Genomic DNA, 13,153 nt, shown 5'->3' on the forward strand with positions numbered 1-13,153 from the left:
CTATTCGAAGATGTTTGAAGTGGTGTCTATTATGCAAAAATCGTATTATTTTAATGTTTATCGTAAATATATCCTCCATCTTTGGAGCGTTCTGCTGGGAGTTCCTTCCAAATGCCCACCTATTGATGCACATCCCTGGAAAGGTAATTCAATACTAAATCCGATGCATGCAAAATTTAAGTGGCACGTGTTGCGGATTAAAGTTTTATTTCAAGATGTTTGAAGAGGTGTCAATTATGCAAAAATCATATTATTTTAATGTTTATCGTAAATATATCCTCCATCTTTGAAGCGTTCTGCTGGGAGTTCCTTCCAAATGCCCACCTATTGATGCACATCCCTGGAAAGGTAATTCAATACTAAATCCGATGCATGCAAAATTTAAGTGGCACGTGTTGCGGATTATAGTTCTATTTGAAGATGTTTGAAGTGGTGTCCATTATGCAAACATCGTATTGTTTTAATGTTTATCGTAAATATATCTTCCATCTTTGAAGCGTTCTGCTGGGAGTTCCTTCCAAATGCCCACCTATTGGTGCACATCCCTGGAAAGGTAATTTAATACTGAATCCGATGCATGTAAAATTTAAGTGGCACGTGTTGCGAGTTATTGTTTTATTTAAGGTTTTTCGAAGCTATGTCAGGTCGCATTTTATGCCTCGCACTTATTCACGGATGACTTTTTTAGGCGGAAAGCGGAAAAACTATTCTGCCAGAATGACGGTGATTTCACTGATCTGCTTCTGGAATCTGGTGACTGGTCGGAAATCTTGAATTGAACTATCACAGAAAGTTGCGCAAGGTTTTTTAGATCTGCAAAATGGAGTATTGGATCATAAGCGCTCCTGGTGATAAAACTCCTCAACAAACATGGGAGCGATTGAACAAGGCTACCTGTGGGCCAGGAATGCCTAATCTCACACAAAATTACAAGTTCAATATTCCTGACCTAAAAGTGGGAACTTTAGATTCATTGATAGGCTTGTCTGATGAATTGGGAAAGCTTGATATCTATGCTGACAGGTACTGAGATTGATAGACTTTTGTAATCACTTAAATTCACAATGTGCTATGTTGTTAAGCATATCGTAAGCCATAAGACAATTGCAGCAGTGGCCGAGTGGTTAGCGCGTTGGGCTCGCAGTCGAGAGCCTGCATGTTCGACTCCAGCCACCCGCACTTGCTGTTGTTTCTCTGGGCAAGAAACTTTACGATAATTGCCTCTACCCAGTGATCGATTTCGAGTAATGGGTAGTACCAAATTTAAGTCATAAGTAGAGTAGACAACCGGAAACAGACATTGCCGTCGGCTGCAGCGTGGGTCAGGTGTACGTCGGAAGGCGTACACCGATGCATACTGGTAGCACTCAAGTCCGCTTTCCTGCAATGCAGGATGAAGATATGAAAAAACAAAAACAAACAAACAAACATGTATAAGCTATTTTTCTAGTCTTATTTAACCAAAACTATCCTAATGATATTAACTTCATTTACCTAGGTGTCACAACCGTTCTCATAAGGTTTTGGATGGCTGTTTTTTTTGTTTTTTTTTATTATTTTTTTATGTAGCCTATTTCATGTTATTTATCATTATTTTCTGTCTCAGCTGTGCCTTTATACAGCTACCTTCAGTGTTGTACATTGACATCGTCAACTTTTTGTTGACGCTGAGGCTAGCATCATCAATTTATTTTTTAGTTGACGGAAGTGATAGCGCCGTCAACTATTTTGCCAATTTTAAGCGTCACGAGCTATTCGTCATTCTTTGTTTTTATGGAAAATTTTGTTTCACGATGCGAGTTTCACAATGTATTCTGGTCAGCGCGACTCATCTGAATTACCGGCTTTCGCGTTGGTTGGAATGGCTACCTGGAATACAAGCGGAAGAAGTTCGCCAAATGGTGATCACTCATATCGTATGGTGAGCAGTATCGAGAACGAGGTATCAAAGAGAGAAAGTGAAAAATGAATGAATGTCAGCGAGGGGGTTGAAGATACTTTATTTCAAGAGCTCTATGCCCCTGAAAAGAGCAATGTTGGTGCAGTAGATCTCGTTAAAAGATTTATATAGGCTATGCTAAACCATCACAGCACACTTGGAACAGTGATACCTTTCCGAGTAAACATTTTCAAGACTTTTTTTTGAAATACAACACACCAATACCATCCAGCGCTGCTGTGGAACGTATGTTTTCACTTGGAAAGGACATAATGCGTCCCAAACGCAGCGGATTGTCAGACAAACGTTTTGAAATACTTGCGTTTCTACAAGGAAATAACTAATAGACTAAGCAGCTATTTACAATACAGTCTCAAAACGTAATACCTACTCTTTATTTATAGCTATTTTTAGCCTAAACTTGGTTGAAATACTTCTGTTTTGTGAGACCCTGGCTAAAATAGCGCTAGAAATTAGCGCTGACGCCATCAATTTTGTTAAGTGCTGATGCAGTACTTTACGCTGTGAAGTTTTTAGGCAATTCGCGCTGACGTCGTCAATTTATTTTATTGACGCGTACAACACTGGCTACAGTGACATTGTCTGCTTGATCAAGTGCTGATGAGTGATGAGCAATGCAGATCTGCAATGAATACAGTTTTTCATTTTGCTTGAAAGAATACAGCACCATATAAAAAGAAATGGAGCCTGTATTTACTGTATGACGGCATACAGAAAGCTGTCCACTGCAAAACATTGTATATCCTCTGTGCTTTTATTGTGCATATGCATTGGCCGTACGTACAATTTTTTATGCAACATGTTTGTTTTATAATGCAAAAGAACTGAAAAAAATTTTTTATCAGATGGAAAAGCAAATTGCACTTCTTAGAAACTTTTTTTAGGTCTTGGTTAAGTCAAAATTTGCCCCAATAAATTTTGTCAGGAAAAAACTTTGGTTTCAAGTAGTTTTTACAAAAAATGTTGTGCCACAAAAAGTTTTTGCCCAATAGATAGTTTTTATTTTGTTTTCAGTAGTGATGTCGTGGGCAGAAAAACTTTGCCCTCACTGCCTTGCAAATGTCTGCCTGCACAATGCATGGAAAAAAATCTGAAAGCATCACAGTGTACTTGTTTATATTGAAATAAATTTCTTTGCAGTGTTTGCAGAAAGGTTGCATCATATATGGTTGAAATACTGGAGGATCAACAGCAAACGATTACTAACAGCTTGATGGCTGGTGACGGTAAGCATGCATCAACTTAGTTGAAAGGACTTTGTTGTGCTTCCTTAATCAAACACTCCTTTTATACATTTGTTTTATTCTGTTCAGCAAGATTATCTGTCTGCAATGCTCCTGGTTTTAAATTTGTTTTGCGTTTTTAATCATACAGTGACAGCTTTCTGTTAATAACTGTTCATGACTTTAGCCTTTTTATGAAATGCACAATTGCACATACATATACCATATCACACTAGCATCTGGTTTTTTTTTTGCTGAGACTGTTTAGTCATTTGTCCGAAATGACTTAACAAATTCGGTCATTTTTTATTAAACTGGGTTATTTTTTGTGATAAAAATATGTCCTTTCAACTATCTTACACAAACCAAGTTTTGCTGAGAAACGTTGGTATGTTTTATCTTAGAAAAGTTAGAACAGACAAACATTTTTCCAACATTCACCAGCGAGACTCAACGTTGCAACATCTGGCCGCAAGACACCTTCTATTGCGCGCTAATACACGTTCCAAAATAATACAAACCAAAAATACAGTACAACGAAATACAAACAAGTAAGAATGACCAAACAAAAAACATGTCATGCTCTAATGGTAAATTACAAACTGATTCAACTCTTCAACAGTTTCATTGCTCACATTGTCGCCTGACACTACTGTGCCATTACTGTGCTGAGTCATATTTAAACGTTTCGTGTGGTGCAGCATTTGACCTCAAAACTTATCCTTTGAAAGTACAGAGGCCATTTTTAGAAAGTTTAAGATTTTGACAGTGTTACTTTCATGTTTGCATTTATCACAAGCAATAAGATCGTACAAAGGGATGCTTGGTTGTTTATCAAGGTCTAGTCGATAAGATTTGAAAGGGTTGACCACCAGCTCAAAAGTTGATGATATAAAGTAACATGCTGAGATAATCTCCTGATTGATAAAATGAACCAATCAATCTCTACAAGCAGTTCGAGTTTTCCAAGGCAATGCAACATTGCGTCACATATGGAAGCACTACCACCATGGCAGTAATTTTGGGAAGAGTTACTTTTGCAGGCCTCGAAATTCACAGCGGTCATGTCCGCCGTCACAGCATGTGATGTCCACGAGAAGTACCATCTAGATCGGTCATATTTGTCCACTGAGAAATAACACAGGAACTAGCGATACAAATCGTCATTGCATAGCACGAACAATTATTGCGAGAATATAATTTTTCGCGCATTCTAACGCTCATCTAGAAAATGTGAATACTGTATCCCTTAGCTTCCATTCAAGCAGGAAAACTTTTCTATTTTTACATTGCCTCAACGATTGATGACATTGAGGCAGCATAACAAAGTCGAATTTTTCACTAAGAATCGGTGGGAATACCGGTACTTCTACACTAATTACGCACAACTGATTTCAAGTTTTACGTCACAATGTCTGGCTTTGATCTCCGAGTAATATGGATAAGGAAAGATTTGGTACAAAATGAGATTATATAAATATGCTACTACAGCAAGATGCAGCAAAATTGTTAAGTTTTGGTATTACAGTGAGAAAATTCAGTTTCGTTCACGTGACACGCAAAAATAAACCTAAAGAAAAAAGCCCAATGAAACTTTGCACAGCAGAAAATAGTGGCGTTAGTGTAAAAGTTTTCTGACTCGTGCCCAGAGCATTGTGACGCAAGAAGCCACACGACCTCGTTCGGTGGAAGTTAATCAGTCATGCGGCTTAAGCAGATACACGGCACTTTGACTGTTCAAGCGCACGTCGTTGGTCTGATGAAAGCCTTTCAGAGTGACTTCGCTGAAATTTTAAAAAGCCTTCTAAACCGTAGCTATAATTCTCGAATGGCGAAGAATTATCAAGAAGAAGTGATTAAGCATGACGATTGACGCTAAAACTGGCGTGTCCGCCGTGAGACTTAATTTGTCCGCCGAGATAGCTGCTCAGACCGGACACGTTTGTCCGCCGTCAACAAAAACGAATTTCGAGGCCTGCTTTTGTATTTGCGTTATCACATATAATGAGACATTGGATCCACATCTAAACATTAAGCCTATGTCTTTTATATCCAATTGACAAAAAAAAAAATTGTGGAGTGGCACAAGAAGCTTTCTTTGCAATCACTAAAATCGTACATACTTTTTTTGTACATTTTGACCCAATTCACTTCAATTTTTAGGAAATTTTGCTAAAAATCTATCCATGACTGAAAAAAACCCAGACCAACATAGATGAATTAAATACTTGTTCTCAGAGTAGGCAATACAAATTTATTATACATAGTGTAAACTCCAAGTGTTATTATTTTTGTCAATGTCTTTCCATTATTTATGAATACTTCTAACAATATTGTGATTTTGTGGAGGTTAGGATTCAATTAAAAGCATACTTTCAATAGAGTATTATTTATTTCTGTTGCAGTGACTATGGCAAACTATATGCATCATTTTCAGTGGAGTATGGCAAAATATCCTATAAAACAATCTTTGAAAAGTTTATCTGAAATTCTTTCCAAATTGCTCACTCAAGTTGATTCTGACCTACGAGTGAAGTCTCAATCTTACAACAATCTTAAGTCTAACCTGCAGAACATGAAAAGAAAAGCAAGGTGATTTCTTCAGACGTAATTAATTTATAAAGTTCTGTTACCTCAGTGGGGAAAGTTTTTGTGAATAGATTTGCTGTTATCTCCATAAAATAAAGTTTAAAAAATTTTTTTTTGCTATTTTCACATAATATAAGCCATGGCATTTTTTGCATAATCACATTTTTGTAACTCACATATTGTATTTTCAATTGAATCATTTGTATTTAAATTTGCAGTGGGAGTGTACTGGTGCGAAATTTGGCTGAAGTTGTCAAGAAGGATGATTTCATACATGACTCTGAATATTTGCAGACAGTCCTTGTTGCTGTTTCATTGTATGATATTGTTGCATTATAGACATTGGGTTTTTGACTCTTGTAGATTACAATGCTTTCACCACACATCCGGTTATAGTAGATATGTTGGTGTGCTGCCCTGATCACTCAGTTGGATATGCACTAGATTGTGCAAACAAAGAAACAGTTAAATCAAGTATTGATGGTGCACTCTTGAGGTGTGTACTTGAGCAAAACGCTTTAACTCAAAGCAGAAACTTAATTTGTCTGTTTTAAAGACCAAGCTGGCTTCAGTGATTCAATGCCTTCGCAAGCTTCCAAAGAGTCTTTTTCGGTCCCAAGATAAAGATTCATCCAATCAATACACATATTAACCATGGTCATGAATTTTCTTATTTCAGAAACATGGTCAGTGACTGGGAAGCAAAGTATGAGCAACTCACCGAACATGTTGCCCCACGCTCTGCAAGGTAACAGAAAATTAACAAAAAGGGTTTCGTCAATGAAAAATGTTTTCCATTGCATTGTTGCAACAAATTGTTATATCCTTTTAAACCTTTATAAGCAATTAGCTAGACTTATTCATCAGCAGTGTTGGGCCGATCTACAAACAAAAGCTCTCAGTTTCATTTGGTAGTTGATAAAAGCTTTGTGTATTTTTCAGATTGCTTCACAAAGATGAGGAGTACGCTTTATATTCCGTCACTATCTTTCGTAAAGTTTTTGAAGAGTTTAAGCACAAGTGCAGCGAGAACAAGTAAGTTAAGGAAGCTAATCCAGTTTGCAATGATGCAGCATTGCAGCACTGCGTGAGAATAGTTTGCCAGGGACTTCTAGCAGCCTTGTGGCTTGAGATTTTCTCAACGGGAGTTCACACTCGCCGAAACGGGCCATTCTGTGTGGAGGTGGCCGATTTTTTCCTTGCAGCGATTATCTTCACTCCCATTATCCATTTCATTCCGCCCATCGCATCGTCTTTCTTTAGTCCGACTTTGTCTGCCTCATTCTTCACGTGTTTTTTTTGGACGTTCCCGTTTCCTCTTTCCATCTACCTTTAAAGTCAATGCCTTTCGACTTAAATGAATAGAATCTGAATTTCATGATATAAAAAAAAGAGTTGTATAAAAATTAATTTGATACACTTTAATTGACGGGTAAAATTGTCTCTTGAAGTCATAGTAATCTGCATGTTAAGGGCGATGTTATATTTAATGCTTCTGCAGTATAATTAATTTTACAGTGTTAGTTCGGCAGATTTCAATACTCAAGACACATTACTGGTTCATCAACAAGCGGAGTTTCATCCGACTTGATCTGTTTTGCCTGTTTGTAAAATTAAATTTACTATTTGTGATATATTTATTTGTTATCTGCCAAGTGGTTTTGTTGACCAAAGTACGCTCAGAACTCGCAGGAAAGGAAGGTTACTTACTGTTCTTGTAGGTTCTTCTTCCGAGAGTTTCAGTACAATGAACAGGAAATGCACAACGACAAAGATGAAATCAACAAACTTTCTTCCGATAAGAAAAAAATGCTGGTAATGACATAACAACGCTTTGATCCAGAGGTCTTTAATGTATTATGTTTCTTCTTTTTTTCTTACTACTGCAGTACTTCCGTTTTTCCTACAAACCGGGTAAAATATATTGCAACGTCAACAGACTCCAGCAATCATTGTTCGTATCGCGAGTCAGTGCGCCTCCACCAGACGAGTAATGATTGACTACTCCAGCAACAAAATCCATCCTTTTTACATTGATTCAACGTCTGCAGACGTTGAATCCATGTAAAAACGACCGATTTTGCTGTCTAGTAGGTGTTGTGCAAGGCCCAGCTGTTTAATTAAATATTTTATATGATATTGATTCAACGTATGTATGTTAAATGCAGGGTCCTTTGTTGCGGTGGCTGAAAGTCAATTTCAGTGAAGTCTTCACTGCACTGATACACATCAAAGCTCTCCGAGTTTTTGTTGAATCGGTTCTCAGGTGATTTATTTTCAATATTTGATTTCTTGAAGGAAATACATCGGACTCATTGTTAACGTAATGCTTGTAGTTGTATTGCGACGATTTATTCAAAACAATGATATTTATGTTGTATTTCTTTAGCTACGAGATACTGTAGTGTATACACAGTTGGGTGCATCATTTCCTCCTCATTTTGGAAATTCAACCTGTGCCATTTAGAAATGAGGACCTTTCCAGGTCAGATTCAACTAAAAAGAATATGGAGGTCACCGGACCCTCCTACGTGGGTTTCGAGAGGGGTATTTACAGAGTCCTAAAGAAAGTGATGGAGTGGGCATTAAGAAAAGACGTAGGACATAGTAAAAAAAGAACTACAGAAACAAAAGTCAACAATGCATAGATAAAACAAGAAAAATTAAAATCATCGTTGTTGTTTGTAAATGTTTTAAGTGAGGAATATATTTGGCTGAAGACTAGATATTAATCATAAAAATACACCGATAAAACTGGAAAAATACTATTCAAGCGATGAAGAGAAGGGAATGTGACATGCCCAATAGTGCAAGATTGATGCAGTTTGCAGTTATTTTCGCTGACAATTTTGGTATGGCAAAGTTTTAATGTCGTTATTGATTTCTATAGCATTTCTTACACTTTTTGTGTACAAAGTATGTAGAAAATTTTAGAAACATCATTTTCTGTGCATATTTAAACTAAATCTAGTAGTTGTAATAAATTTGATGCCTAACACTATGCGGTTATCTTGTTTAGTTTTTAAGTTATAGCGATTTTACTAAACCCAATTCAGGGAGCTGGGGATGTGGTGGTTGCGGAGGTTTGGTGACCCCCATATTTTTTGATTGAATCTGACCTGGAATGGTCACCATTACTCAATGGCACAAATTGAATTTCCAAAATGTGGAGGAAATAATGCATCCTAATATACAGTAGTATGTACGTTGTTACGTAAGACAGACGTGCAAGCATGTATGCAGTCCAAGCAAGCAATTTGACGAGTCAGTATTTAATTTGGCTCATTTTTCCGCAATTGGTACCTATGATTACATCAAGACCATGTGCACTGGCTAGTCTTTCCTATAAACGGTAGCAAATACTGGTTAGTAGCTTGGTTTATCATAAAGCCCACCGATGTCATCTGATTTATCACTGTTGAAATCTTGTGTGGAAATTATATTGTTAAAATAAAAGCTCAATTTGTTCATAAAAATTGTTACACAATTCTAATATCTTATCAACTTATATCTGAAATTATTTTAACTCCAGGTACGGGTTGCCTGTCAATTTTCAAGCCGTTGTGTTGGCACCTCAAAAGAAGGCGCACAAAAAACTTCGGGAGGTGCTCAATAACCTCTACAGCAACCTTGATAGCTCTGGGCTGACAGGAGTGACCGAGGTAACGTGACTGACTGACTAGTAACTGACTATACCTTGGAAAATGATACCTATTTACACCTTGCCACTCCACGTTCATTAGTTCTTCAATACCGTCCCGAGGAACACTAGAACATAGAACATCATGTGGTTTTAAATGAACCTACAGCTTCCCAGTGCAAAATCAGTCGTTTGCAGATGTTGAATCAATGTAAAAAGAAAATATTTTGCAAATAAGTTTTCAACCGAGATTGTGTTTCTTTTTGCAGGAAGACTCCGTGCCTGGGCTAGGACTTGGAATGCAAGAATATTATCCTTACGTTTTTTATAGGGTTGTTTTAGATTATGATCAAAAGCATGTCTAACTAGGAGATTCGAACTGCATTGTGCAATATTGTGATTCGTGCATTTGTTCTGCATACGTCGTCGTTATATGAAAGATTTTTTATATAAAAATCTTATCTTTCTGTCCCTATCAAGCATAAAACATGATTTGATACCGGATGCTTGTTCGAATAGTTTTGAATTTGTAACAGCAATTTTTTTGTTTTATTATATATACTGTAGGTAACTTGTATATTATAATGTGCTTTTGGTGCAAATGCCTCTATCAACATCAGGCACCAAATACTCGACGAGGAATACTTGTACGGTTAATTACCTACACAGATCTTTCAACTGCATGCCATCTTGACCTGAACAGAAAACTCAGTATGATGTCACGCAGACAACAATACGTACGTTTTCCGCAAGCAACGATGCTACATGTTAAGAAAGAGCGTCATGGTTTCAATCCCTGTACTGACACAAATTTTTCTAAGTTATAAAATCGTAACGTTAATTACGTTTTGCGCTTGAGCCTTTACCAATGCGCAAAAATACCTGTATCTTGTGAAAATCAGCAAAAGATTATTTTTTTTAATGTTCATGTCTCAAAAAAAAAAAAAGCTGCAACCGACGCGAGTATTTTTCAAGCACTGTGCCCTAGGGTGTTTCAAAATTTCACCACTTTTAAATTTCAAAACGAGTACCTTTTTTTCTGATGGAGTTTTGGCCGCTGATTACAAATCTGGCATTATTTTTTCATTATGACGTCATCTTGAGGGTGCCCCACGCGATTTTTCGCGTTTTTTCAATATCTCGAAAACTACTTGGGCTAGACGTATGGAATTTGTATCAAATGATGCAGAATATACGATTTCCTATCTATACTTACGAGAGTTTAAAGTCGTATCTGCTTCAGAAAAAAAGTAATTTGAGAAAAACACCTTTTTATTGTTTTTATATTCATATCGATAATCTTCGAGCTATATGACAATTACAATTTTGATTTTCGATTTTTTAGATGACATGAGTGAAATATATTTCATTAACCTGAAATAAGCATTCCAATGTGTGGATGCCTCGACCATGCCGTTCCATGAAGAAATCGGCCAGGCACTTATTTATACCAGATTTTTTCCCTGTGTTTAATGCAGTAGTATCTGACATAACTGAATATATTTTACTTAAAGTATCCTCACAAATTTGCTCGGTAACACAGTTAAAAATGGTCTGAGAAGTTACCGAAATTCCTTCCAAAAAAGTTTTCACAGTTATAACTTTTTCACACTTGACTCCTGTATCCACAAATTGTCCCAAAAAGATGTACCTGTCCATTTTGTTTATGATTATTCCATCATAGCATAATTGAATTGCTTTAGCATGTTTCAGCTCTTACTCACATTGATTTAAAGCTTCAAGTCGACACTGCTCGCGCTTTCGAAGTACAGTTGTTGGCGAAGCAGAAATATTTTTTTCTCCAACAGTTGATCGCTGCAGATCGGATTGTTGGCGAATCGACACTAAACGACGGTCTGCTTTAACACAGTCACTGGTACTGATCGAAAATGAACGTTTTTTAAGGTAAGCTTTTCCTCCTGCAAGATGCTTGGGAGCAGGTTGGTAATCCAGGTCGAAATAGGTTGACGTGTCCCTAACATTATCACTCGTCTCTGCTTCCAAAACATCATCATTGCTCTCATTAGAATTTATATTTAAATCAAACTGGCGCGGTCTCAACGAATTGAACATAACTTTAGAATTGGATAGGCCTCCGTTTATTGTAGCTCTTAATTTACTGGATGTGGGGTTCTCAATATCATCTTCCGCCGTGGTGCGTCGCTTGAACTTGATTACACTCTGCAGCTTGTGTATATTAAACAGTGCATCTTTGGATGAAGATAAAATCATTCTTCTAACGGATCTTTGATCTTTCAGAAACATAATTTCTTTTTCTGGAACTCTGTGGTCAAAACTGCAACTACAAATCAGCTTATCTTTATACGTTTGAAATATATCTGGTATTTCACACCGGCACTTGATCATATCAAAGAGCTGGTCGAGCCAGCCATCGCTGATTGAAATAAGTTTCAGTTTCTTGGCACGTTTTCTTGCCACAGCAAACTTGTGAATAAGTTGCTTCAGTTTTGTATGGATACTTCTCAACTCGATAGCAGGCAAGCTGGCTCTTCTCCACAGTTGAACTATGTCATTCATAACTACATCTTTGATATCATTGAATCCTGGAGTTTTCTTCAAAAATTTAGTGTCTGTATCCATTAAAAGCTGCTGAATATAATGATAGTGCTCTATAACTTCTCTACACGTTGGTAATGTATTTCCAAGTAACTTTTTCGAGACTATCAGAGACTTAACCTCAACAGATCTCAACCATGCCATATCCCTGCTTATGCTGCATTTAAAACTGACCAACTAAATTCAAATTGGAAATTGTTTTTATCCCTTAAGACCCGTATTGTCAACAAACAATTATCATCGTTGATTTACAAACAATTACCATTGTTATTACCAATTACCGAATTGACGTCACAATGTATTGTCATATAGCTCGAAGATTATAGATATGGAATGGATGTAAAAACAATAAAAAAGTGTTTTTCTCAAATAACTTTTTTGCTGAAGCAGATACGACTTTAAACACTCTTAAGTAGAGATAGGAAATTGTATATTCTGCATCATTTGATACAAATTCCATACGTCTAGCCCAAGTAGTTTTCGAGATATTGAAAAAACGCGAAAAATCGCGTGGGGCACCCTCAAGATGACGTCATAATGAAAAAATAATGCCAGATTCGTAATCAGCGGCCAAAACTCCATCAGAAAAAAAGGTACTCGTTTTGAAATTTAAAAGTGGTGAAATTTTGAAACACCCTAGTGTGCCCTCTAGGTACTTCAATGCACAAGATGTCAAAACTGAATTTAACTGACTTCAATTCTCTCAGTTTGTTATCACTAAGTTGGGTTGCATTCATCTCTGATAGTTTTCTCGAATTCTTATGTATACTATACTTGCTTTGTATTGCAAAAGTGGTCACATTCTGTCTCCGGACCTCACAACAACACAACTCATGCTTGAAAATCGAATCTGCAGAGAAAAATGCGTCAATATTTCTGTGATATCTTTTTTTGAATGTGCGCAGGTTGTTACTGGTGATGATGCTCGAAAGCCGCTTGTTGACTTTGTAATTATTGTTTCATGTTTCGTCACATAAAGAGACAAATGCTTTGATTTTATACACAGTGACGGAATACTCCAAACATTGTCAATCGAAATTTGAAATCCCATGTTAAAATGATTTTTAAAGCTGGAATCCACCGTTTGTTGAAGAGTTACTTATTCAGTGACTGTAGTAAGCATTAGTTTCGGTTTGGTGGTCACAAATAAAATCAGACTTGATT

At 36.8% G+C, this 13,153-nt stretch overlaps 1 protein-coding gene across 1 annotated transcript; it reads left to right on the forward strand.

Moving 5' to 3' along the window:
• Nucleotides 1-733: 733 nt before the first annotated feature.
• Nucleotides 734-10,386, forward strand: LOC145786500 (V-type proton ATPase subunit C 2-like). Its single transcript, XM_082598165.1, has 10 exons — nucleotides 734-1,023; nucleotides 3,101-3,186; nucleotides 5,589-5,775; nucleotides 5,991-6,089; nucleotides 6,452-6,520; nucleotides 6,715-6,807; nucleotides 7,494-7,587; nucleotides 7,941-8,038; nucleotides 9,305-9,434; nucleotides 9,682-10,386. Exons 1-10 carry the CDS (start codon nucleotides 821-823, stop codon nucleotides 9,775-9,777), a joined length of 1,155 nt encoding a protein of 384 aa, XP_082454291.1. The 5' UTR covers nucleotides 734-820; the 3' UTR covers nucleotides 9,778-10,386.
• The last annotated feature ends 2,767 nt before the right edge of the window (nucleotides 10,387-13,153 follow it).

The sequence above is a fragment of the Aplidium turbinatum genome, chromosome 17, assembly GCF_918807975.1.
Source record: "Aplidium turbinatum chromosome 17, kaAplTurb1.1, whole genome shotgun sequence".
NCBI lineage: Eukaryota > Metazoa > Chordata > Ascidiacea > Aplousobranchia > Polyclinidae > Aplidium > Aplidium turbinatum.

Excerpts from the sequence above, each read along its gene's own strand:
- LOC145786500 (XM_082598165.1), top strand. The coding sequence starts at position 821 with ATGGAGTATTGGATCATAAGCGCTCCTGGTGATAAAACTCCTCAACAA. Across the intron at positions 5,776-5,990 it reads AACATGAAAAGAAAAGCAAG|TGGGAGTGTACTGGTGCGAA; the intron begins GTGATTTCTTCA and ends TTAAATTTGCAG. Across the intron at positions 6,808-7,493 it reads CACAAGTGCAGCGAGAACAA|GTTCTTCTTCCGAGAGTTTC; the intron begins GTAAGTTAAGGA and ends CTGTTCTTGTAG.